This window comes from Salvelinus alpinus, chromosome 37 (genome assembly GCF_045679555.1).
Source record: "Salvelinus alpinus chromosome 37, SLU_Salpinus.1, whole genome shotgun sequence".
NCBI lineage: Eukaryota > Metazoa > Chordata > Actinopteri > Salmoniformes > Salmonidae > Salvelinus > Salvelinus alpinus.
Window position 1 is genome coordinate 8,656,851 of NC_092122.1, and position 27,433 is coordinate 8,684,283.

General features: G+C 46.3%; 1 protein-coding gene across 1 annotated transcript in view; it reads right to left on the bottom strand.

Moving 5' to 3' along the window:
- The window catches only part of efcab6 (EF-hand calcium binding domain 6), an 86,289-nt gene that overhangs the window by 50,296 nt on the left and 8,560 nt on the right, over positions 1-27,433 (bottom strand). Inside the window, exons 6-26 of the mRNA XM_071386204.1 lie at positions 21,932-22,068; positions 21,246-21,364; positions 20,937-21,073; positions 20,206-20,354; positions 19,729-19,830; positions 19,462-19,546; positions 18,204-18,506; positions 17,716-17,876; positions 15,291-15,504; positions 14,938-15,052; positions 11,043-11,170; positions 10,478-10,710; positions 10,315-10,378; positions 10,093-10,211; positions 9,819-9,968; positions 9,027-9,182; positions 8,433-8,643; positions 7,652-8,179; positions 7,002-7,238; positions 6,547-6,742; positions 6,206-6,393 (exon numbers count right to left, since the gene is read on the bottom strand). Of these exons, the coding sequence (XP_071242305.1) occupies positions 6,206-6,393; positions 6,547-6,742; positions 7,002-7,238; positions 7,652-8,179; positions 8,433-8,643; positions 9,027-9,182; positions 9,819-9,968; positions 10,093-10,211; positions 10,315-10,378; positions 10,478-10,710; positions 11,043-11,170; positions 14,938-15,052; positions 15,291-15,504; positions 17,716-17,876; positions 18,204-18,506; positions 19,462-19,546; positions 19,729-19,830; positions 20,206-20,354; positions 20,937-21,073; positions 21,246-21,364; positions 21,932-22,068 (3,732 nt within the window). The remainder of the gene's footprint in view (positions 1-6,205; positions 6,394-6,546; positions 6,743-7,001; positions 7,239-7,651; positions 8,180-8,432; positions 8,644-9,026; positions 9,183-9,818; positions 9,969-10,092; positions 10,212-10,314; positions 10,379-10,477; positions 10,711-11,042; positions 11,171-14,937; positions 15,053-15,290; positions 15,505-17,715; positions 17,877-18,203; positions 18,507-19,461; positions 19,547-19,728; positions 19,831-20,205; positions 20,355-20,936; positions 21,074-21,245; positions 21,365-21,931; positions 22,069-27,433) is intronic.

A 27,433-nucleotide genomic window follows, 5' to 3' on the forward strand; every position in this document is an offset into this window, starting at 1 on the left:
CCGGTGTAGTGGGGAGAGGTAGTTAAACTAGGGTGTACAGTACCGGTGTAGTGGGGAGAGGGGAGAGGTAGTTAAACTAGGGTGTACAGTACCGGTGTAGTGGGGAGAGGGGAGAGGTAGTTAAACTAGGGTGTACAGTACCGGTGTAGTGGGGAGAGGTAGTTAAACTAGGGTGTACAGTACCGGTGTAGTGGGGGAGACGGTGACGCCGGTGTGGGAGAGGAGAAACAGGGGTAAACAGTACCGGTGTAGTGGGGAGAGGTAGTTAAACAGGGGTGTACAGTACCGGTGTAGTGGGGAGAGGGGAGAGGTAGTTAAACAGGGGTGTACAGTACCGGTGTAGTGGGGAGAGGGGAGAGGTAGTTAAACTAGGGTGTACAGTACCGGTGTAGTGGGGAGAGGTAGTTAAACTGGGGTGTACAGTACCGGTGTAGTGGGGAGAGGTAGTTAAACAGGGGTGTACAGTACCGGTGTAGTGGGGAGAGGTAGTTAAACTAGGGTGTACAGTACCGGTGTAGTGGGGAGAGGGGAGAGGTAGTTAAACGGGTGTACAGTACCGGTGTAGTGGGGAGAGGGGAGAGGTAGTTAAACGGGTGTACAGTACCGGTGTAGTGGGGAGAGGTAGTTAAACTAGGGTGTACAGTACCGGTGTAGTGGGGAGAGGTAGTTAAACTAGGGTGTACAGTACCGGTGTAGTGGGGAGAGGTAGTTAAACAGGGGTGTACAGTACCGGTGTAGTGTGCAGAGGTAGTTAAATTGGGGTATACAATACCGGTGTAGTGGGGAGAGGTAGTTAAACAGGGGTAAACAGTACCGGTGTAGTGGGGAGAGGTAGTTAAACAGGGGTAAACAGTACAAGGTGTAGTGGGGAGAGGTAGTTAAATGGGTGTACAGTACCGGTGTAGTGGGGAGAGGGGAGAGGTAGTTAAACAGGGGTGTACAGTACCGGTGTAGTGGGGAGAGGTAGTTAAACTGGGGTGTACAGTACCGGTGTAGTGGGGAGAGGTAGTTAAACAGGGGTAAACAGTACAAGGTGTAGTGGGGAGAGGGGAGAGGTAGTTAAACAGGGGTAAACAGTACCGGTGTAGTGGGGAGAGGTAGTTAAACAGGGGTAAACAGTACCGGTGTAGTGGAGAGAGGGGAGAGGTAGTTAAACAGGGGTAAACAGTACCGGTGTAGTTGGGAGAGGTAGTTAAACTGGGGTGTACAGTACCGGTTTAGTGGGGAGAGGTAGTTAAACTGCGGTGTACAGTACCGGTGTAGTGGGGAGAGGTAGTTAAACAGGGGTAAACAGTACCGGTGTAGTGGGGAGAGGTAGTTAAACAGGAGTAAACAGTACCTGTGTAGTGGGGAGAGGTAGTTAAACAGGGGTGTACAGTACCGGTGTAGTGGGGAGAGGTAGTTAAACAGGGGTGTACAGTACCGGTGTAGTGGGGAGAGGTAGTTAAACAGGGGTGTACAGTACCGGTGTAGTGGGGAGAGGTAGTTAAACTAGGGTGTACAGTACCGGTGTAGTGGGGAGAGGTAGTTAAACTAGAGTGTACAGTACCGGTGTAGTGGGGAGAGGTAGTTAAACAGGGGTGTACAGTACCGGTGTAGTGGGGAGAGGTAGTTAAACAGGGGTGTACAGTACCGGTGTAGTGGGGAGAGGGGAGAGGTAGTTAAACGGGTGTACAGTACCGGTGTAGTGGGGAGAGGGGAGAGGTAGTTAAACAGGGGTGTACAGTACCGGTGTAGTTGGGAGAGGTAGTTAAACAGGGGTGTACAGTACCGGTGTAGAGGGGAGAGGTAGTTAAACAGGGGTGTACAGTACCGGTGTAGTTGGGAGAGGTAGTTAAACAGGGGTGTACAGTACCGGTGTAGTTGGGAGAGGTAGTTAAACTGGGGTGTACAGTACCGGTGTAGTGGGGAGAGGTAGTTAAACAGGGGTAAACAGTACAAGGTGTAATGGGGAAAGGGGAGAGGTAGTTAAACAGGGGTAAACAGTACCGGTGTAGTGGGGAGAGGTAGTTAAACAGGGGTAAACAGTACCGGTGTAGTGGGGAGAGGGGAGAGGTAGTTAAACGGGTGTACAGTACCGGTGTAGTGGGGAGAGGTAGTTAAACTAGGGTGTACAGTACCGGTGTAGTGGGGAGAGGTAGTTAAACTAGGGTGTACAGTACCGGTGTAGTGGGGAGAGGTAGTTAAACAGGGGTAAACAGTACCGGTGTAGTGGGGAGAGGTAGTTAAACAGGGGTGTACAGTACCGGTGTAGTGGGGAGAGGGGAGAGGTAGTTAAACAGGGGTGTACAGTACCGGTGTAGTGGGGAGAGGGGAGAGGTAGTTAAACTAGGGTGTACAGTACCGGTGTAGTGGGGAGAGGTAGTTAAACTGGGGTGTACAGTACCGGTGTAGTGGGGAGAGGTAGTTAAACAGGGGTGTACAGTACCAGTGTAGTGGGGAGAGGTAGTTAAACTAGGGTGTACAGTAACGGTGTAGTGGGGAGAGGGGAGAGGTAGTTAAACGGGTGTACAGTACCGGTGTAGTGGGGAGAGGGGAGAGGTAGTTAAACGGGTGTACAGTACCGGTGTAGTGGGGAGAGGGGAGAGGTAGTTAAACGGGTGTACAGTACCGGTGTAGTGGGGAGAGGGGAGAGGTAGTTAAACGGGTGTACAGTACCGGTGTAGTGGGGAGAGGGGAGAGGTAGTTAAACGGGTGTACAGTACCGGTGTAGTGGGGAGAGGTAGTTAAACTAGGGTGTACAGTACCGGTGTAGTGGGGAGAGGTAGTTAAACTAGGGTGTACAGTACCGGTGTAGTGGGGAGAGGTAGTTAAACAGGGGTGTACAGTACCGGTGTAGTGTGCAGAGGTAGTTAAATTGGGGTATACAATACCGGTGTAGTGGGGAGAGGTAGTTAAACAGGGGTAAACAGTACCGGTGTAGTGGGGAGAGGTAGTTAAACAGGGGTAAACAGTACAAGGTGTAGTGGGGAGAGGTAGTTAAATGGGTGTACAGTACCGGTGTAGTGGGGAGAGGGGAGAGGTAGTTAAACAGGGGTGTACAGTACCGGTGTAGTGGGGAGAGGTAGTTAAACTGGGGTGTACAGTACCGGTGTAGTGGGGAGAGGTAGTTAAACAGGGGTAAACAGTACAAGGTGTAGTGGGGAGAGGGGAGAGGTAGTTAAACAGGGGTAAACAGTACCGGTGTAGTGGGGAGAGGTAGTTAAACAGGGGTAAACAGTACCGGTGTAGTGGAGAGAGGGGAGAGGTAGTTAAACAGGGGTAAACAGTACCGGTGTAGTTGGGAGAGGTAGTTAAACTGGGGTGTACAGTACCGGTTTAGTGGGGAGAGGTAGTTAAACTGCGGTGTACAGTACCGGTGTAGTGGGGAGAGGTAGTTAAACAGGGGTAAACAGTACCGGTGTAGTGGGGAGAGGTAGTTAAACAGGAGTAAACAGTACCTGTGTAGTGGGGAGAGGTAGTTAAACAGGGGTGTACAGTACCGGTGTAGTGGGGAGAGGTAGTTAAACAGGGGTGTACAGTACCGGTGTAGTGGGGAGAGGTAGTTAAACAGGGGTGTACAGTACCGGTGTAGTGGGGAGAGGTAGTTAAACTAGGGTGTACAGTACCGGTGTAGTGGGGAGAGGTAGTTAAACTAGAGTGTACAGTACCGGTGTAGTGGGGAGAGGTAGTTAAACAGGGGTGTACAGTACCGGTGTAGTGGGGAGAGGTAGTTAAACAGGGGTGTACAGTACCGGTGTAGTGGGGAGAGGGGAGAGGTAGTTAAACGGGTGTACAGTACCGGTGTAGTGGGGAGAGGGGAGAGGTAGTTAAACAGGGGTGTACAGTACCGGTGTAGTTGGGAGAGGTAGTTAAACAGGGGTGTACAGTACCGGTGTAGAGGGGAGAGGTAGTTAAACAGGGGTGTACAGTACCGGTGTAGTTGGGAGAGGTAGTTAAACAGGGGTGTACAGTACCGGTGTAGTTGGGAGAGGTAGTTAAACAGGGGTGTACAGTACCGGTGTAGAGGGGAGAGGTAGTTAAACAGGGGTGTACAGTACCGGTGTAGTTGGGAGAGGTAGTTAAACAGGGGTGTACAGTACCGGTGTAGTGGGGAGAGGTAGTTAAACGGGTGTACAGTACCGGTGTAGTGGGGAGAGGTAGTTAAACAGGGGTGTACAGTACCGGTGTAGTGGGGAGAGGTAGTTAAACAGGGGTGTACAGTACCGGTGTAGTGGGGAGAGGGGAGAGGTAGTTAAACTAGGGTGTACAGTATCGGTGTAGTGGGGAGATGTAGTTATACTAGGGTGTACAGTACCGGTGTAGTGGGGAGAGGTAGTTAAACTAGGGTGTACAGTACCGGTGTAGTGGGGAGAGGTAGTTAAACAGGGGTGTACAGTACCGGTGTAGTGGGGAGAGGTAGTTAAACAGGGGTGTACAGTACCGGTGTAGTGGGGAGAGGGGAGAGGTAGTTAAACAGGGGTGTACAGTACCGGTGTAGTGGGGAGAGGGGAGAGGTAGTTAAACTAGGGTGTACAGTACCGGTGTAGTGGGGAGAGGTAGTTAAACTAGGGTGTACAGTACCGGTGTAGTGGGGAGAGGTAGTTAAACTAGGGTGTACAGTACCGGTGTAGTGGGGAGAGGTAGTTAAACTAGGGTGTACAGTACCGGTGTAGTGGGGAGAGGTAGTTAAACAGGGGTGTACAGTACCGGTGTAGTGGGGAGAGGTAGTTAAACAGGGGTGTACAGTACCGGTGTAGTGGGGAGAGGGGAGAGGTAGTTAAACGGGTGTACAGTACCGGTGTAGTGGGGAGAGGGGAGAGGTAGTTAAACGGGTGTACAGTACCGGTGTAGTGGGGAGAGGGGAGAGGTAGTTAAACGGGTGTACAGTACCGGTGTAGTGGGGAGAGGTAGTTAAACTAGGGTGTACAGTACCGGTGTAGTGGGGAGAGGTAGTTAAACTAGGGTGTACAGTACCGGTGTAGTGGGGAGAGGTAGTTAAACTAGGGTGTACAGTACCGGTGTAGTGGGGAGAGGTAGTTAAACTAGGATGTACAGTACCGGTGTAGTGGGGAGAGGGGAGAGGTAGTTAAACTAGGGTGTACAGTACCGGTGTAGTGGGGAGAGGTAGTTAAACTAGGGTGTACAGTACCGGTGTAGTGGGGAGAGGTAGTTAAACTAGGGTGTACAGTACCGGTGTAGTGGGGAGAGGTAGTTAAACTAGGGTGTACAGTACCGGTGTAGTGGGGAGAGGGGAGAGGTAGTTAAACGGGTGTACAGTACCGGTGTAGTGGGGAGAGGGGAGAGGTAGTTAAACGGGTGTACAGTACCGGTGTAGTGGGGAGAGGTAGTTAAACTAGGGTGTACAGTACCGGTGTAGTGGGGAGAGGTAGTTAAACTAGGGTGTACAGTACCGGTGTAGTGGGGAGAGGGGAGAGGTAGTTAAACTAGGGTGTACAGTACCGGTGTAGTGGGGAGAGGTAGTTAAACTAGGGTGTACAGTACCGGTGTAGTGGGGAGAGGTAGTTAAACTAGGGTGTACAGTACCGGTGTAGTGGGGAGAGGTAGTTAAACTAGGGTGTACAGTACCGGTGTAATGGGGAGAGGTAGTTAAACTAGGGTGTACAGTACCGGTGTAGTGGGGAGAGGTAGTTAAACTAGGGTGTACAGTACCGGTGTAGTGGGGAGAGGTAGTTAAACTAGGGTGTACAGTACCGGTGTAGTGGGGAGAGGTAGTTAATCAGGGGTGTACAGTACCGGTGTAGTGGGGAGAGGTAGTTAAACTAGGGTGTACAGTACCGGTGTAGTGGGGAGAGGTAGTTAAACTAGGGTGTACAGTACCGGTGTAGTGGGGAGAGGTAGTTAAACTAGGGTGTACAGTACCGGTGTATTGGGGAGAGGTAGTTAAACTAGGGTGTACAGTACCGGTGTAGTGGGGAGAGGTAGTTAAACTAGGGTGTACAGTACCGGTGTAGTGGGGAGAGGTAGTTAAACTAGGGTGTACAGTACCGGTGTAGTGGGGAGAGGGGAGAGGTAGTTAAACTAGGGTGTACAGTACCGGTGTAGTGGGGAGAGGTAGTTAAACTAGGGTGTACAGTACCGGTGTAGTGGGGAGAGGTAGTTAAACTAGGGTGTACAGTACCGGTGTAGTGGGGAGAGGTAGTTAAACTAGGGTGTACAGTACCGGTGTAGTGGGGAGAGGTAGTTAAACAGGGGTGTACAGTACCGGTGTAGTGGGGAGAGGTAGTTTGGGCCGCTCAAAGGGCTGTCTAACTGCTGGCGGTTTGAAGTTGAGGAGGAAGTGACGTAGGAAGTCAGGATATGACACGTGCCCACTGTCCCTCATGTCGAACTTTACGGCCAGACGATCAAGGTCCTTCTGGGTCACACTGACGTTGAGGCTTTGCAGGATGTCTGTGACACACACACAGTCAGGTATGGAAGTAATTTTGATCAAATTGTTTTGAGGTGGATTGTGAATTGAAGTTACATAAAATAATGATTGACTGGGGATAATGAATCAGGCGCTGCGCTGTATGTATGTCACTCTGTGATTGGTCGTTTTACCCAGGAAGCAGCGTGTGCTGATCTCTCCGTCTCTGTCTCTGTCCTCCTCCCTGCACCTCCTCTGAATGTCCCTCCAGCAGCGCTGCACCTGCCCCTTCAGCCTCCTCTCCACCTCCTCACAGTCCACCAGGGGGCTCTCCCTCTCTCTCCCCGCCGTGGACGGACGCCTGGCCCTGCTGGACACACCCACCTCCGACTGGGGGGAGGGGGACAAGGACAGGGGGATTGATAATGTGTGTTACTTTCAGTCCTAGATTAGAAGAGATAAGGTATGTGTATTATGATTTGGATGCCATCCTAGTTCGATTTTGGATATCACTTCTGGTCACTCCCAGGAGCTTACAGAACTAACTGGGATGGCTTCTATAACGCTACTTAGAACTGTGGACTATCAAATACAAAGATGGAGATATATAAGTAAACTGATACGCATCATGTATAGAGAGATCCTGTACCTTTGAGCGTTGGAGGTTACTGCCTGTAGTCTTTGGCCTCTGTAGAGCTGGTGGGGAGGATGACATCCTATCTATGGCCCCAGGGGATGGTGGTGATGCAGATTTCAGGGGACTGATGTCCTCTGGGTCTGTGGTCTTGTCCCTTATCCCAACAGTTCCCCTGGCGTGCTTCAGGATCTCCCTGTACTCCAGATCCCCCAGCACATTCACTGGCAGCTTCTCCCACACCCTCTCAAACTGAGGAGAGAGAGGAATTACACATTTAGTACACACACACATCATATCCCACATTTTCAAACTGATATTCACACAGACACACACTCACATTTACACACAAGCTTAATGAACTTCACGGATGACTAACGTTCTCAATAAGTAGTCAATAATTATCAACACATACAAATTTGTTTTTGATTGCAATAATTAAAAACTAAGGAGAACTTGGCTGGCAAATGCATCAAAAAATGAAAAAAATCTAATTTACAATACACGCACGTATGTCTATTCCTGTTGTTTCTGCATGAAAACCCATTGGTAGAGTATAATGAATTGTGCCAAGTATTTTTTTTTTGTAAGAGCTTAAATAAATAAAAATATATGTAAAAAGCTATACTGTATGACCCTATTGAGACAGGACCCTGTCAGCTTACCTGGTCACAGGTGAGCCTCATGAAATGGCGGTCACACATCATTCTGAAGTCCTCTTTAGAGATGGTGTCATTATGGGTGTGGTCTAAGTCCACTATCTCCTTGGTGATGGTGTACAGGCGGGCGGAGACAACTTCCTCACTGATTGGCAAAGGCTGGGGCTGGGTGGGGAAACCTGCCTTACCCACTCTGTCTGACCAATCCTCAGGGGTCTGCACACACAGATGCATACACACGCAACAAATAAAAACAGATGCATAATGCACATGCACAGGCCTACGTATAAACACAGAGTACGGACCCCCCACCACACACACACAGACCCAAACACACACGTCCAGGTTGCATAGGTTGAACTGGTTGAGGGAGTCTCTCCAGTACACCGTGTGGTTCTCCCAGTTCAGCTTCATTCTGTCGAGCAGGAATCTGAACTGGGGGTCCGAGAGGCGGGCACAAAAATGGTCCAGCACCCGCCGGAACTCCAGAGGGGTGACCATCCCGTTCCCACTCCTGTCGAAGGCAGAGAAGGCCTAAGAGACCAGATGGAGAGACAGGTGAGTAGGAGTAGGTGTGGCTGACCAGATGAGAGCATGTCTGAGCTTACGCAAGTAGAAGGACCTCCCTCAGTCTTAATGCATATTAAAATGCACAGTTCAATTGTTACAATTTAAATAGTTTATTACTGTAAGTAGCTAAAACAAATTGATGTTAACTGTATACGTTGTTGGTCTTCACAATGAGAGCCAGGGAAGAAGAGGGACAGAGTGTCGGGAGAGGCCTAACCTTGTGGAGTATATCCATCGATGCAGTGACCAGTTCCCGTATCCTACCAACAGCTCTTTCAGGACTGAGCCACTCCAGACTCTCGGCTGGGTCAGGGGATCCACAGGGCCTAGGGGGGTGCTCACACCCCTTCCCTGTCACGTGGTCAAACGCCTTCAGGAAGTCCACGTATGACAACGTCCTGTCCTCACTGTCCATTGGAACCTTGAGTCTAAAAGAGGAGACAGAAGTGTCTAACTATTCAGCAGTTACAAGCATCTGTTTAACATCAGTTCAACTTCAGTTCAACAGTATTCAACATCAGTAAATGCTTCTGCTTCCTGGAAACTTTTCAGGGAATTAAAAACGGTTTATTTTCAGTTGTAGTTCACAAGGCATTACTTTTATTAGTCCTAGAGTCAGGAAACGTTCACAGAACAATTAGTGTATTATTATTATTTTGTTGAAATAACATTGGCAAAAAATGAGATACAAGATTTTTCCAGGACCACGACGAAGATAGACAGATTGATTATAACCCAGTAGTTTGATCATTATTAAGGTGTGTTAGCTATATGAAGGAATGGAGAGGTCTTTATAATGAGAGTTATTTACGTGTGTAGGAGGTGGGTGAGCTGGTGTCTGTGTAGGGGACAGTTGTATCTCTGGAGCAGACTCTGTAGGTCCTCCACCCTGACTAGGCCCTCTCTCTTCTTATCCAGGCGGTTCAGAGCACTGCTCAACCCCTCACAGTTACCCTGCACCACGCGCCTGGATGGTCAAATACACAGCACACACATAGTTATTATTGATAACTTCTTTGGCCAAAGCTCAGACGCATGCTTAACTCTATTTATTTATTTATTTATCCGTTATTTTACCAGGTAAGTTGACTGAGAACACGTTCTCATTTGCAGCAACGACCTGGGGAATAGTTACAGGGGAGAGGAGGAGGATGAATGAGCCAATTGTAAACTGGGGATTATTAGGTGACCGTGATGGTTGAGGGCCAGATTGGGAATTTAGCCAGGACACCGGGGTTAACACCCCTACTCTTACAATAAGTGCCATGGGATCTTTAATGACCTCAGAGAGTCAGGACACCCGTTTAACGTCCCATCCGAAAGACGGCACCCTACACAGAGCAGTGTCCCCAATCACTGCCCTGGGGCATTGGGATCTTTGTTTAGACCAGATGAAAGAGTGCCTTCTACTGGCCCTCCAACACCACTTCCAGCAGCATCTGGTCTCCCATCCAGGGCCTGACCAGAACCAACCCTGCTTAGCTTCAGAAGCAAGCCAGCAGTGGTATGCAGGGTGGTATGCTGCTGGCAACTCTAGAAGCGTATTCTATAGAATTTAATTAATAATTGCACTAATTAATTTAGTTAATCACTCTTCACTCACTCAACGTCCTGCAGCGTAGCCCCTGCAGGGAGACCATCTGTGGGAGTGGTGTCTGCATCTTTCCTCGCATGTCCCACCTCCTGTGGATCCACGCCCAGCTTCTCTAGGAACGCAGCACAGGTGAGGTAGCCACGCCCTTCTCCATCATACCTGTCAGTGGAACAATGTTCGGACAAATCACAGCTCCGCATTGATATCGTTGAATGATTTACACAAAACAGATCTCATGTTAGAATTGGGTTGTGGTGTTCTACCGCACTCTAATATCGCTCACCTGGCCCACAGTTCCTCAAACTCATCAGGACTGATGGGGAGGTCGTAGGTATAGAGGAGACTCCTGAGGTCCTTCTTAAAGACCAGACCCTGACCATCTTCATCAAAGCGACAAATCACCTGGAGGAGGTAACATAACTTGTAATGGGGTTCCTCTCACATGTTAACATACACATTATCCTCTTTGAGACTTGAGCTTCAGTATGCGTTAAACCAGACTGACCTTTGACATAGCAGTCCATCTGTGGCGTGCGTTGGACGCCAGGTGTTCATGCAGTTGGTCTGGCCTGTTTGAACAGCATCAAGAACACACACAGAAACATCTCAGCGACATTTACATATGAATCCTGTCTAAATTCACACACACACCACAAGACCCTACTCACCCATTGGCTGGCTTGAAATTCTGCCTGCGACTCTTGCCGCTGGATTGGACGAGGGTGAAGAACTCTGGGTAGTTGAGGTTGGCTCCAGGCTGCAGGCCCAGCAGCTGCAGCAGGCGCTGGTACTCCCTCTCCTTGGTGACCAGGCCCAGACTGTCATACAGCTCTCTGAAGTCATGCCTGTCCACCACGCTGTCACAGTTCTTATCCATCACACGGAACGCTGACAGGATGTCCTGATTGGACAGAGAAGATGATGATGACACGGTGATTGGCTGTGTATATTGATTGGATGTAAATATGTATGGAACATGTATTGTTTTGCTACACGTTCTCTTGTCGTTTTAGCGCTAGGCTTGGATTTGGGCTTTGGCATTATGCATTCTTTTTCAACTGACTTTAAAGGGTGTCTGTGAGGGTTAGTATCCCAAACCCTTGTCGTCTTATCCAGTCAGTACTAGGTGTTTGTGTGTGCAGTATAGAATGTGTACATTGATCAAAACAATTGATCCCAGAGGTAATGGAGTGTGGAGTTGTGTAGTGGGCGTGGACGGTTCCTCTCTCTCACCCCGTGGATGTTCTCGATCCTCTCTTTGATCACACCGAGGCAGTCCTCCGCTGTCAGGAGGCGTGGCTTAGCCCGCAGGTTACCACGGTTACCCCCCGAGGCCTGGTTCTGCTCTCTGGCCTGGTTCTCTATTAAAGAACACAATTAAACTGTGATTTGATTGGATGAAAGGGTTGGATTTTAAAGGCCCAGTGCAGTCAAAAATGTGATTTGCCTGTGATTTATATATATTTACACGCTATGAAGTTGAAATAATACTGTAAAATTGTGAAAATTATGATAATGACCTTTAGTTGTAAGGGCCTGTTTTGGTAAGATGGAGTTTTGGCCTGCCTGGTGACATCACCAGGAGGTAAATTAGTTAATAGCCCAATAAGAAAGAGAGTTTTCAGTTTTCCCCTCCCCTCTCCCAGACAATCATAACAAAGTTTTTGCTTGAGAAATTGCTCAAGCAAAAACATTGAAAAGAATATAAACGCAAGATGCAACAATTTATAAGATTTTACTGAGTTACAGTTCAATATAAGGAAATCAGTCAATTTAAATACATTTATTATTCCCTAATCTATGGATTTTACAGACACCTTTAAAAAAAAAATTGGGGCGTGGATCAGAAAACCAGTCAGTATCTGGTGTGACCACAGTTTGCTCCATGCAGAGCGACACATATCTTTCACATAGAGTTGATTAGGCTGTTGATTGTGGCCTGTGGAATGCTGTCCCACTCCTCTTCAATAGCTGTGCGAAGTTGCTGGATTTTGGCGGGAACTGGAACATGCTGTCATGTCAATCCAGAGCATCCCAAACATGCTCAATGGGTAAAATGTCTGGTGAGTATGCAGGCCAATCCATTTTCAGCTTCCAGGAACTGTGTACAGATTCTTGCGACATGGGGCTGTGCATTATCATGCTGAAACACGAGGTGTTGGCGGCGGATGAATGGCACGACAATGGGCCTCAGGATCTCGTCACGGTATCTCTGTGCATTCAAATTTCCATCGAGCTTATGCCTGTCCATACCATAACCCCACCGCCATCATGAGGCACTCTGTTCACAATGTTGACATCAGCAAACCGCTGGCCCACACGACGCCATCCGCCCGGTACAGTTTTAACTGAGATTCATCCATGAAGAGTACACTTCTCCAGCGTGCCAGTGGCCATCGAAGGTGAGCATTTGCCCACTGAATTTGGTTACTGCAGTCAGGTCAAGACTCTGGTGAGGACGATGAGCACGCAGATGATCTTCCCTGAGATGGTTTCCGACAGTTTGTGCAGAAATTCTTTGGTTGTGAAAGCCCACACGTGGTCTGCGGTTGTGAGGCCAGGTTGTGAGGCCAGTGTCATCAGCAGTCCGGGTGGCTTGTCTCAGATGAAGCCGCAGGTGAAGAAGCCAAATGTGGAGGTCCTGGGCTAGCATGGTTACACGTGGTCTGCGGTTGTGAGGCCAGTTGGACGTACTGCCAAATTCTCTAAAAGGACATTGGAAGCGGCTTATGGTAGAGAAATTAACATTCAATTCTCTAGCAACAGTTCTGGTGGACATTCCTGCAGTCAACATGCCAAAAGCACCCTCCTTCAAAACTTGAGATGTCTGTGGCATTGTGTTGTGTGACAAAACTGCACATTTTAGAGTGGCCTTTTATTGTCCCCAGCACAAGTTTTACCTGTGTAATGACCATTCTGTTTAATCAGCTTCTTGATATGCCAAACCTGTCAGGTGGATGGATTATCTTGGCAAAGGAGAAATGCTCACTGACAGGGACGTAAACAAATGTGTGCACATTTTAGAGAAATAAGCATTTTGTGTGTATGAAACATTTCTGGGATCTTTTATTTCAGCTCATGGGACACCTTACATGTTGCGTTTATATTTTTGTTCAGTATATTTTTGTTTCTTTTTGGCACTTTTAACTGAAAACAATCACAGTTAAGTACTTAATTGTTACCTAGAAATGATTTGATATTGAGATAAGAACAGCTGCATTGGACCTTTACATTTGTCACTTTAAAGGGGCAATCCGGAGTAGAAACAATAACAATAAAAGTTTCCCGCCACTGTTTCGGACCACTCTCAAATGTACAGACAAAGCTATGGATGCAAGGACTGATTGTAACCAATGTTTTGAAGCTATACAGTTTGTTTACATTTGCTTTGTTTACAAACATTGGCGTAAAACAAGCTTAGATTTTGGGTTCTGATGGGGTATGGCAGTTGAACGAAGCTCATGAGGCATTAACCTCCAAAAGTCTAAGCCGTTGGGGGAGTTACTAAGCTAAACTATGGAATTGTTTTAGGATGGTCAAACCATGGATCATTTAACTATTGGATTTTGAATTTTAGGACCTCTTTAGGTATAAAAAAAAATGTACACAATTATTTTATTCAATATTGAGTTTGGTCTTTACTACTATAGGCATTAAAACGCAGTGAACAACACATTCCTAAACGGCAAAAAAGACAGTTGAATAATAAATCATAAGGAATAAAGTCTTGAAGTGTCGGTCCTATAAGAAACCTCAGGAAATTTTGGGACACATATTTAACCCCTTATTTTTGTTGGAACAAAACTACCTCCATACTTCTATTCGTTTGTATGGGTTACCTACAGACAGGTCAAAATGGAGAACTCCTTCGTGAGAGTCTTCCCTTTCTGTAAAGTTGTCAAATTAGATCGTAGGCCAAACCGTTCGGATGCTACAGACGTTTTCGTGAGAAGACTGATTTTTTGGATGTCTCATGGTCTGACAAACACCGCTGTAGCTTGGCCCCCTTCCACCGCAGATGTTGAAGGCCGATGTGGTGGATTGAGACGCAGCCCATGCAAAAACCTGATATTTCCAGCTTAAATTGACGGATTTTAATTGGGATTTATTTATTATGTTACTTACATTGACACACCCGTGCGTCAATAGACTCTTAAGGATGTAATAAGTTATATTCTTCAAGAATCAAGGGGTACATATCATTAATTTATACGTCGCAAAAATGGATGCAACAACAGCAGATTGCTCCTTTAATGTCATCCTTATCGTTATTTAATTGACTTCCAAGAATTCAACTTCGCATGTCAAATGTTTATGTTCCCAGTTGCAAATGGAAAAAAGGAAGAATGTCAGGCACAAAATGAATAACTGAGGCTATCGTCTTATATTTATTGATAAGGTTAAAGGATTAATTTCAGTTTGTTGTCTTTTGTGTAAAATATGCCCTTTTATGTTATTTACTGGTTAATGTAATGCAATGTCAGTGTCTGAAATTGACATCAAAAAATTAGAATGTTGTTATAATTTCCACTCGGATTAGGCGTTTGTGTTTTTTTCACACAGAAAAAGGACCCCTCACAACTGCCGACGTCAGTAGTCCTTTAACTGCCTGATCCATTTCTAAATAGGATCTTGGCACTTTTTCTCTCCAAATCCTTTAAAACACAAATGTTGCACTTTGCAAACATGGCTAAGTTTAGGTTCTGATTGTGTTTAATGTAAAAAAATATATATTAAATCGAGGATACAAATTAGAGTGGTGCCCTGCTGCTTCCATTCTGCTTCCAAAGCTCATAATTACCCCAAACAGTTAGCAAAAAGAGGATTTCTGCTTCTCTCTCTCCTTTCCTCTGTACTAATGAGAGATGGAGAGCTTCTCTAAAACTATATTTATAATCCCAATGAGCTCTCCAATGAGTCATGTGCTAACAGAGACATCATTTTACAGGAGGCAGGGGAGTAGCCTTTGATCGCCGTGGGTGGGGTGCTGGTTGGGGAGGGATGAGGATTTTTGAGGGGTTTTCAAGTGGAATGACCCTCTCTTTATCTCCCCTTGCTAGGACACTAATTTAGAGATCAGTCTGAGTCTCTAGACCATGGCAAGTTAAGAGTCACACTCGACTCGTACCGTCATACTTATCCAGGAAAGCTGAACAGGACATTTTTCCGTCTTTGAAACCAAGCGATACGTTGAGCTTGCGGAACTGCTTCTCATCCAAGGTGATCCAGCTGTCATCCAGTATCTGGGAATGTTAATAACAAGGAAATAGGTTGGGACTACATTAGGACAAGGTGCATGTCCTATACAAAGGTGTCGGATAAGTTACTTATAATAATGACTGTAGAGCGATATAATCTTCATAAAAAGAAACTGTGGCTCACATAGAGGAACACTATTGTCAAGGCCCTGAGAGAGCAGAGCTCAAGTACACCAGGTGTCAAGTATAGGTCAAGTATACACGACTGTCTCGACCTTCTGACCTTCTTTAGATCTCTCAACGACAGCATTCCGTCTGAGCTTCTGGCCGTTGCCCGGATATGGTCGTCGAGGGTAACGTGTCTGTGGTCCAGCCTCTCTTTGAGCTTCCTGAACATAGTGTTCTCTACCATGCGAACCCTTGGACCCCCCACAGTGGCGCTGGGGGGACGCACTGGCTTGTTGTTCACCGAGGCATTCTGGGATTGATAGTTCAGTCTGTTGGTGTCAGAAATGTAGTACATGTTGCATTAGAACAAAAAACACTTCCTCTCTAACTCCTCTGTTACTTAACTTTACCCTTTGTTATTATGGACCCCCTTTCTCTGTCTGACCACCTTTCACTCTCTCTCTTTCTCTCCATCTCTCACTTTGTCCCTTCTATCTCTCTCTGCCTTTGTTCTCCGTACCTGTCAGAGCCCTTGCGGGGGTAGTGTATAGTGCCTGTCTGTGTCTCTCCTGTAGGCAGGCCCAGGGCCCTGAGGAACTGTCTGTACCTGACCCTGCATGACCCTGGGTCTAAACCAGACTCACACAGCCTAGAGTACACAGGACACAAACAACATAGTGCCATGCAAAAGTATTCATCCCCCTTAGTGCATGACAACCTGTAATTTTAATTGATTTTTATTTGGACTTTATGTAATGGACATACACAAAATAGTCCAAATTGGTGAAGTGAAATTAAAAAAAATACTTGTTTCAAAGAATAATAAAAAATGTAAAAAGGAAAAGTGGTGCGTGCATATGTATTCACCCCCTTTGCTATGAAGCCCCTAAATAAGATCTGCTGCAACCAATTACCTTCAGAAGTCACATAATTAGTTTAATAAAGTCAAACTGTGTGCAATCTAAGTGTCACATGATCGGTCACTTGATCTCAGTATATATACACACCTGTTCTGATAGGCCCCAGAGTCTGAAACACCACTAAGCAAAGGTCACCACCAAGCAAGCAGGACCATGAAGACCAAGGAGCTCTCCAAACAGGTCAGGGACAAAGTTGTGGAGAAGTATAGATCAGGGTTGAGTTATAAAAAAAGATCAGAAACTTTGAGCATCCCACGGAGCACCATTAAATCCATTATTAAAAAATGGAAAGAATATGGCACCACAACAAACCTGCCAAGAGAGTGCCAAAACTCACGGACCAGGCAACGAGGGCATTAATCAGAGGCAACAAAGAGACCAAAGATAACCCTGAAGGAGCTGCAAAGCTCCACAGCGGAGATTGGAGTATCTGTCCATAGGACAACAGAGCTGAGCTTTACGGAAGAGTGGCCAGAAAAAAGCTGTTGCTTATAGAAATAAATAAGCAAACACGTTTGGTGTTCGCCAAAGGGCATAAGGGAGACTCCCCAAACATATGGAAGAAGGTATTCTGGTCAGATGAGACTAAAATTGAGCTTTTTGGCCATCAAGGAAAACGCTATGTCTGGCGCAAACTCAACACCTTTCAACACCCCGAGAATACCATCCCCACAGTGAAGCATGGTGGTGGCAGCATCATGCTGTGGGGATGTTTTTCATCAACAGGGACTGGGAAACTGGTCAGAATTGAAGGAATGATGGATGGTGCTAAATACAGGGAAATTCTTGAGGGAAACCTGTTTCAGTCTTCCAGAGATTTGAGACTGGGACGAAGGTTCACCTTCCAGCAGGACAATGACCCTAAGCATACTGCTAAAGCAACACTTGAGTGGTTTAAGGGGAAACATTTAAATGTCTTGGAATGGCCTAGTCAAAGCCTAGACCTCAATCCAATTGAGAATCTGTGGTATGACTTAAAGATTGGTGTACACCAGCGGAACCCATCCAACCTGAAGGAGCTGGAGCAGTTTTGCCTTGAAAAATGGGCAAAAATCCCTGTGGCTAGATATGCCAAGCTTATAGAGACATACCCCAAAAGACTTGCAGCTGTAATTGCTGCAAAAGGTGGCTCTACAAAGTATTGACTTTGGGGGGGTGAATAGTTATGCACACTCAAGTTTTCATTTTTTTTGTCTTATTTCTTGTTTGTTTCACAATAAAAAATATTTTGCATCTTCAAAGTGGTAGGCATGTTGTGTTAATCAAATGATACAAACCCACAAAAAATATATTTTAATTCCAGTTTGTAATGCAACAAAATAGGAAAATTGCCAAGGGGGTGAATACTTTCGCAAGCCACTGTATAACCTCTATGTTCTGTAAGAATTAGAAGGTAATGAAGTGTGCTAACATTTTTACGAAGAATGTATAGATTTTTGTAGCACATTTTACTTTGTATTCTTCAAAATGTATGGGATTTCAATTAATAATAAAAATCAACCTATAGAGTCGTCTATTCACCAGTTCAAATTGTAATCAGTCGTTTTTATGTTTCATCATTTTTGGAGGATTGTTAAGTCTTGTTGAAGTGTGTGTCTACAAGAGGGATTGGTTGCTCACTTGTTGAAGTGTGTGTGTGAGAGGGGCAGGCCGTAACATTGTATGATCCTTCTCAGGTCTTCATGGTGAACAGAGCCTGTCTGTCGAGGGTCACAGTCCCCTAAAGCCTCCAGCATGGGACCTATCTGATCACTCAGCTTATCACGCAGCAAGCCCTTCACCTGCAGAAACACACCACAATACACACTTCAATACACACCTCAATACACACATCAATACACACAACACAACAGAGAGGAACTGTATATGTCTATGTTTCATTACTCAATATACTAAAATGGGTGAAAACAGCCATTTTTTTCTGTGCTATGTTGTGTTTTGCAGTTTATTTACGGTAGTCCATGTGTCTGCTGCCGTGGGTGCCTTTTCAATCCACTGTGGATAATGAGTCTCTTTCAACTCCCTCTGCTCCTCCTTAGTCAACAGACACACACATGAACATGTGCCAACACATCAACACACAAACACACACACTGAACTTCCTGTACCTGAGCCGCATCCTCCATGACCTCCTCTTTCCATCCTCCAGTAGGGGTGTGTAGTGTCTCCCTCCCCGGGGAAGAGTGCACCCTCCTGGGTTTGAGCAGCTCCAGGCTGGGCTGAGTGATGACCCCAGTATGCTCTGGGTCCAGCAGGATCAGGAGCTCTCTAACCTGGGCTGGGCTCAGACGGGGCCTGGGGGTGTGTGGCTCCCTGCGGCTGGACCAGGAGCTCTGGGGACCCCTCAGGTTATACTGTGGGACTTCCAAAGCCTGACGAAGGTCTGCCCTGGTGATCCTCCCTATCCTACCCTGTAGAGAGACATGACACCCCCTCTTTGAGCTCTCTTCCTCGGTTAGGATATAGGTGTAGGAGTTGCCTTTACATTTGTGCTTAAAGCCCCAGTTTTGAGTTGTGAAGTGTTTTTGTGTAAAATAGTTAGGAAACATTAGTTGCTCTACGTTGGTGTTGAAAAGTGATCTTCTTACATTCGCAGCCATAGGCTTGTGTAAAAGTGTTGTTTTACCATTAGCCAGCCGTCTGTTGCCCTTGTGTCATTATTAACAGTAGTAGCTTTATATTGGTTGGTGAATCACACAGACACATTGTGCATCAGCGTACCTCATCCCAGCCTAACACAACTTCTCCCCAGAGTCTGTCTAAAACACATGCAGGCTGGCTTCCAACCTAACTGTCTGGAAAAGCAAATTATTGGCGGGAGGGGTGTGTGGACGCCATGTTTGATCTAGTACCTACAGAATTGATTATTAAAACAGTCGATGGGGGGGATGTTTTTCTTTCTTTAGTGCTATAAAAGGAGGAGTTTCTGGCAGATATGTTTTGATTTTATATCTGCATAGGCTTCACGCACGCTCAAACTTGGACACCAATGATTGCTTCGCGAATAGCTGTAGCCCATCAACATCAAACATCACTGTGAATTAATCGAAGATATATTCTCCACCAAAGTCTAGTGTCACTATCACGTTTCATACGGCTGACGTGGACTGATTTGAACATCTCGAGATAGAACTTGAGGCATGATGATGTTGATGTCGGACATGGTTGTCAAGTGAACATATGGTGACTGAGTGAGTAACTAGTGGCCATATGTAACTCCGTTCCTGGACATCAATAGCGGCATCTAACGGTCTGCCTATCTGTAATCTTCTGAAGTACTGTGTTTCCCTAAATCTTTTATACTGTGCTAGTTCTTACAGTTCTCCTGTCCCTTGTTCCACTCCTTCGTGAGGACTTGTCTCTTACCCTGTCCAACTGTTTAAAGGCTCTCTTCAGTATAGGGTAGAACTCTGTCAGAGAGCCCTCCTCTGCGTTAGGTAGCTCAGGAACCCTATGAGAGAGGAGGGGGAGAGAGAGATTGGGAAAGACGGCGAGAGAGGACGGTCGATAGTGAGTGAAAGGTGCATTGGAAGCCCAGAACCAGAGGTCATGAATTAGAGATATATAATATAATAATATAATAGTTCCTTGTATAGAATTCAGATCAGGGAGTGGTAGTTAGAGATAACTGACCTGTCTGTTTGAGGAGTGGTGTAGTCCTCCTCTGTGACTGGACCCTGAAACTGACCCAGGAACTGTTTCCATTTCACAGGCCCTGTTGCTCTCACCCCAAAACTACAGCATGCGCACACACCACACAAACAAACAAACACACAACAAATGCAAAACACACATTCATCTTGTTAACATTGAGACTCTGGATACAGAAATGTCAGAAAGCAGGGAAGGAAACAAAGGAAGTGGAAGTGCTCCCCTGCTAGACTCAGGCACCGCTCCTGGGGGATGGGGAGTGGAGTGGGAATTTGAAATAATCTCTCGTGGACAAACTACGTAAACACAATCGAGCATCTGACCAAATATTTTTCTGGGTTAACCGAGATAAAACGGGAAAGTGTTGTGAGCTGCTGATAAGAGTCACCAGCAGGGAATTGGTAACAGAAAGAGAGCATAGTAGTCAAGTTAACCGTGTCACTGTGTTCAGTTTCATACCGGCAGGTCAGGCTCTGGAAGGTGCTGAGGCTCATGGGAAACAGGAAGCTGCTGAGGACGGCCCTCAGGTCTTCCTGTGACACCAGTCCAGAGAGGGTGACATCAAACGCTTGCAGTGCTCTCCACACTAGGGTACAGCTCACACACAACTAACAGAGACACACACACACAACACTAATGACAGGAAGTGACTCAACGCTGTGGTTGCCGTGGGGATCACCCCCATATGATGTGCAGTACTACACTGCTGCTGCCTTCCCACAAATTAGTCATGATTAACACACTAACTCAGGAACAGATTTTTCTGGGCAAACATTTTAATGAGAAGTGTTCCCTCTGTCGCGACGCATACTAGCGCGCCACTTAGAGCCAATTCCCCCTCTCTGTCTCATCTAAGAGGATAACGCACGGAACAGGGCCAGATGGTGACATACAAACAAGAATAAAACGCACACAACTATGCACACATACACAAGCAGGAGCGTACAAACACATGCATGCACGCACACAAACGCAATCGCAGACACTGTCGTAGCTTAATAAACCAATCTGGATAGATGGTATCCTCCCAATCATATCATGTGATGCTTTCACTTTTCAACAGTGACCTTGATAAGATCTTTTAGCAGTTGGCCAAATGTTTAGCTAGTGGATAATCTCTGTTTTGCTATTTTCTCCACTGAGTTGGCCACAATACATTATCATGGTGCCGTCAAAGTTTACTATTCTACCTTTTTCAGGAAGAGCGTCTGCAGCTCGTCTTGAGTCAGGCCTTGGATATCTTGTGTATCTCCTGTTGCATTCTGGGACAAGGCTCTGTTCCTCAGTTTTATCTTGTCTGGAGGACTAATTTCTTGCCAGCCCAACGCTGTAAAACACACAATGTCATCAGTCATATCCAAGACAGATTAAAGTGTTCGGCTGTAGCTTAATGGTTGAAACTCTGTGTATATTTGTCTGCAGGTCTGTGTGTCTCTAAACAGCTATTTGAGTGCCTTATGAACTGATTGTAGTCATTTGAGTTAAGACTCCTACGTTACCTAGCTTTGGAGGCTCCGGGACAAACTTCCTGTACTTGTTAGATTCCAGGCCCAGCTTCTCCAGGAACACTTTGTAGGACATGGTTGCCATGTTGTTAGGGCTGTGGTGGGTCCACAGTCTGCAGTGGAGAGGAGATCAAATCATAGTCCGTTTTATTGGATAAGTAAACCGAAGATCAGAAAAGGAAATGAGAGATAGAGGGGCAACACTGTGAGATACTGTATGTGCTGAAAATAAACAGAGCGAGAGAGAGAGAGAGGGTGAGGGAAAGATGGAGAGAGAGATAGTGTGTGTGAGAGAGAGAGAGAGTGGGACAGAGAGAAAGCGAGAGGAAGATTTTTTTTTAAAGGAGAGACGGTGAGACAAAGTGAGAGAGAGCTTCCTGAGTACTGAAACCAATTAAAGCCATGTTAAATGAACCTGTCACACAGAATCCTCTAGAGCCACATCACTAAAAGCTGGGTGACGTTTCTGGAGTGGATTTGACTGCAGGGCCCAAAGTTTTAAAAGTAAATTAGCTCTCTCTCAATGAAAAGACAAAGGACTGACCACAAAGTTAGCATTAGTTATCATGTCCTATCCAAAAGATTACTTCTGACCGTAGGGAGTACTGGAAATAGTTGGATCCATCATCCATGATGGGTGTGTGTGTGCATGCTTGTATGTATTGGACCCTCTCTCTCACCTCTGGTAGTCTCTCTGTGTTAAGGGAAAGCAGTAGTTCTCCAGTATCCTGCGCAGCTCGTGTTGCTGGATCTGTCCGTCTCGGTTGTAGTCGAACAGACGAAAAGCCCGGATTACATTCTTCAGGTTGCTCCCAATCTGCAGAGTTTCAAAACCAAGAAAACAACTCAGAAGTGTCTGTGTGAACTCCTAAACTCTGTCTGAAGCTCTCTGACTTTCATCTGCACAAGCAGTGGTATTGACGCCTCTGATTCTGAAGCCTTGCTCTGTTGATGCAGAGCAGAGTGTGTTCTGTTCCCCAAAGCACTGTGTTGGGGTGAGAGGGGAGGGTGTAAACACAAGTACTGCAGACTTCTGAGAGACAGAGGGAGCAGAGGGGAAGGGGATGGATGTTAGAGGGATGAGGGCTGAGTCAGAGAGATTACTGTAGGTTTGGGTTTGGAGGCTAGATACAGACTGATTTAAGTCAGACTTATTTTGTGATTGTTAATGGGGGGTAGTTGGAGTGCTATTTTGGGGTAAATGGTTTCATGAGGGGTTAGGGCAGATAGTTGGGTTTGAGTTTGGGATCCTTCTAGAGGGGTTACATTTCTGTTTGTAGGTAGTTGTAGGTTACAGGCGGTAAGTGGTAACATTTGTGGGTAGTTATGCAGGTGATAAGTACAGTATGCTGTACATCTATAGGTTGACTAGCCATAAAGTAAACAGTGTTGGGTTAGCTATAGGGAGTGTCCTTTAGAGCCACTGTGTGATCACTTGTTCCTCCATCTTTCCTCGTTCTCCTCCACACTTCAGATCGTAGCTCGGGGGCGCCACGGCAACCATGGACAGGAACAGATAGATACTAAATATACCCCGTTGACTCTTGGGTAATCAGAGTTTTCTGTCGCCCAAAGAGTTCTCTGTCTAATTGCACTCTGATTAGCAGCGCTGCCAAACGTCTCCCTGAAAGACAAGCAGGGGAGCCTCCCTCTCCCCACTGGGCTAACACACTGACATTGTCTATACGGCAGTGTGTCGCACATAATACTGTCCCTCCAAATGGAGAAGGTTAGACTGACAGAAAACAAGCTGATAGAACACCCTCAGGGTCGTATTCATTAGGCACCAAAAGGAAGAAAATGGACTGAAATAAGGAGGGACTAGCTGAACTTATCCAATAAAAAACACTTATTCGGTTTTCGTTGCGAAACATTTTTTAAACGTTTTCCATTGGATTCCCTAACGAACACCACCCAAGTCACCTTAACTGACCTAAAATGCTAGCATCATATAGTACCCTTTAGCGTCTCATCATTTTGAGCATCATAATGAACAATACTGATTCAAGACTCGATTCCAAAGTTGTTTGAGTCCGCCTTTTGATTCTCTGCTCTCTGTTGTTAACTTCCGAAAAATCTCCTACTGTTTGTAGAATCTAACAACTTCGACAACTATGAAAGCTTTCAGACAAGCATACCAATTACCCCTTGCATTAGGACCAGCTTTCATTCTCTTCTGCTGGAGTCAGGGGAAAGGAAACGCTAGCTATACCGTCGTGTCGTGTTTAAAAAAAGATCAAATGAAAGGGAATTTATTAAAGACAGATATAAATATGATCCCCCCATCTCTCCATCCCCTCTCCCAAACGAAGAGGATTCTGTGCTAATTAGAAATGTGTTAAAATCACAAAGGAGAAAGAGAGAGGAGAGCTTACACTATTAATGAGCAGAGACACGGGGATATCATCATCCAATCTCTAGCGCTATCTCTCTATCGCTATCTCTCTATCTCTCTCCACACTACGGGCTACGGCTACTCCCCCTCTCCTCTCTCCGTTTATCTGTCTTTGTTTCTTCCTTTTCTATTCCCTCTCTCACTCGCTCGCTCTCGCTAACGTTTTGCTTTCTCTTTCTCTCTGCTTTTCTGTCTCTCTTTCTCTTGCTCCGTCTCTCTGTGTACCTTCCTCTCTCTGTCTTTCTCGACTCCCTTGCTTCCATCATTTTCTTGCCCTCTCTCTACCATCCCTCTATCTCCATATCCTCTGTCTCCCTCCATCCCCTTCCCCCACTTCCATCCCATCCTCTCCCTCGCTCTCTCCCATCCCTTCCTCCCTTGTCTCCCATCCCTGTCCCAGCCAGTGCCAGTTCACCATTAGGCAGCTGTGTTTCAGGTTGGCATGGTTTGGGGCCTGGCATGGTGCCACTGTGAGCGCCCCTCGCCACCCGCCCGCCCGGCCGGCCCTGCGCTCGTTAATTAACGAAAGCTCTGTTGTTTTTGTTTACCAGCCTGTTATATGTTAATCCATCTTTGTGTGTGTGTGTGTGTGTGTGTGTGTGTGTGTGTGTGTGTGTGTGTGTGTGTGTGTGTGTGTGTGTGTGTGTGTGTGTGTGTGTGTGTGTGTGTGTGTGTGTGTGTGTGTGTGTGTGTGTGTGTGTGTCCTTGTGAGCTGGTTAGAATGAGATGGATAACACAGCCACAGATCTAGTCACTCAAAGGGGCATTTGGGGATGGGTTACAGACTGTGACTGGCTACATATCATCTCTCTCTGTCTGTCTGTCTCTCGATCTTTCACTCTTGATCTATCTCTCTCTCCTTGTCTCTTTCTCCCTTTTTTCTCAATTCCCTGCTTCCCTGCTTACTTTGTCTCTCCTCTGGTTATAGTATATTTTTATACATAAAAAGTATGAATATGTATTCACTCACTACTGTAAGTCACTCTGGATAAGAGTGTCTGCTAAATGACTAATGTAAATGTATATTTCTCTATCTCAAACTGACAAAGCCAGTGAAGCCACAGTAACTTGTCAATATTTACAGTGTCATAGGGTCAATTGTGTGGAGATGTGTGAGTGTGAGTCTAGGTCGGACTCTGAAGATGTCTTGTAAACAGTGTGTAATGACAGGCCTAAATAGTGTTCCCGCTCCTCTTTCTGTCAACCAGAACTCCTCCACGTGCAATCTAACCTTTCCTGTCACCATGAATTATGGGTAGGAGACTCTCGCTCTCTGAAGAGAGCGATGAAAGAGGAGATGGAGGGAGAGAGTCAGAAAGAAATGAAGGGAGGGAGGTGGATCACAAATAGAAGTTAAGAGGAGAAATCACAGTGACACAGAGAGGGGGGAGAGGGAGAGAGAGGGAGAGAGGGAGAGAGAGAGAGACTGAGACAGAGAGAGAGAGAGAGGGAGAGGGGGAGAGGGGAGAGGGAGGAAAATAAAGAGAAGAAAAGAGAGAGAGAGAGAGTAGATCAGAGAGAAGAGTGCTGCTGCCTTTACGTGTGTCTGTCAGTTAAGGGGGTAATTCTTCTCTGGTCAGAGCATGTCAGTAGAGGTGGGGGTACGGAGGGGGATAGAGGAGGATTAGGGAAAGTAGAGAAACTGAAACTCAAAGCATACACCTCTACTCAAGGTGACATAGCTAAACCTCTTTTGGACGCATTTGAAGTTAAGCATGAGGAAAGTTGGACTTACAACATTATTATTGATTGAATGAGAGGAAGGGAATGAATGAGAAGTTCTGGAACAGCGAAGGACATAGAGAGCCTACATCGACAGCGAGATAAACACAGCGAGAGAACCCAATGACCCCAGAAAGCGAGAGAGTGTTCCTCATTCAAAGGTCCTTGGATGGTTACTCCAGAGGTTAGCTAATGTTCTCACTCTGCACTTCTCCAAGGAGGTGGAGGGGGGAAGTATCAGAGGAGGGAGGTAAGAGGGGGACTGCGGTCTACATGGAATATCGATAAGTGAGGCGCATGTGCAGGGTAAACAGCTGTGACTGGTACTTCATCATATGTGTGTGTGTATCACTCATTACCAGCCACAGCTGTTCCTCTGAGACTCACCATGCTCTGCAGAGACGACTCATCAGAGAGTGAATTGAATTGAATTGAATTGAGTGACCGGAGACACACACACACACACACACACCCACAGTCATATACACACACTCATATATGCACGCATGCACGCACACACACGCATGCACACACACACACTCACTCATATACACACTCACACACTCATAAACACACACACACACGTGTGACTGACCTGAGCTGTGATGTACACTCTTAGAAACCTAAAAGGGTTCTTCGGCTGTCCTTTGACGAACCCTTGTTGGTTCCAGGTAGAACCCTTGTTGGTTCCAGGTAGAACCCTTTTGATTCAGGTCTCTCCAGAGATGTTCGAAAAAGTCTAGCCTCTGGCTGGGCCACTCAAGGACATTCAGAGACTTGTCCCGAAGCCACTCCTGCGTTGTCTTGACTGTGTGCTTAGGGTTGTTGTCCTGTTGGAAGGTGAACCTTTTCCCCAGTCTGAGGTCCTGAGCACTCTGGAGCAGGTTTTCATCAAGGATCTCTCTGTACTTTGCTCCGTTCATCTTTACCTCGATCCTGACTAATCTCCCAGTCTCTGCCGCTGAAAAACATCCCCACAGCATGATGCTGACACCACCATGCTTCACTGTAGGGATGGTGCCAGGTTTCCTCCAGAAGTGACTCTTGCCATTCAGACCAAAAAGTACAATCTAGGTTTCATCAGGCCAGAGAATATTGTTTCTCATGGTCTGAGAGTCTTTAGGTGCCTTCTGGCAAACTCCAAGCGGGCTGTGCCTTTTACTGAGGAGTGGCTTCCGTCTGGCCACTCTACCATAAAGGCCTGATTGGTGGAGTGCTGCAAAGATGGTTTTCCTTCTGGAAGGTTCTCCCATCTCCACAGAGGAACTATCAGAGTGACCATTGGGTTCTTGGTCACCTCCCTGACCAAGGCCCATCTCCCCCGATTGCTCAGTTTGGCCGGGCGGTCAGCTCTAGAAAGAGTTGGTGGTTCCAAACTTCTGTCATTTAAGAATGATGGAGGCCACTGTGTTCTTGGGGATCTTCAATGCTGCAGACATTTTTTGGTACCCTTCCTCAGATCTGTACCTCGACACAATCCTGTCTCGGAACTCTACGGACAATTCCTTCGACCTCATGGCTTGGTTTTTGCTCTGTCATGCACTGTCAACTGTGGGACCTTACATAGACAGGTGTGTGCCTTTCCAAATCATGTCCAATCAATTGAATTTACCACAGGTGGACACCATTCAAGTTGTAGAAACATCTCAAGGATAATCAAAGGAAACAGGATGCAGCTGTGCTCAAGTGTCTGAATACTTATGTAAATAAGGTATTTCTGTTTTTTATTTTTAATACATTTGCAAAGATTTTTAAAAAACAGTTTTCGCTTCGTTATGGGGTATTGTGTGTTGATTGCTGAGATCTTTAATTTAATCCATTTTAGAATAAGGCTGTAACGTAACAAAATGTGGGAAAAGTAAAGGGGTCTGAATACTTTCCGACGGCACTGTACATCACTACACAGCAGCTTGTCGTACAGCCCAACAGAACAGAACTGTGACAACCCCAACCTCTGAGGGCTTCATTTAACCACTGATTCCATTTAGTACAATCCTCTATTTCACATCACAATAAACAACCTAGTTAATATTTGGAACATATGCACTGCAAAATGCAAATACAG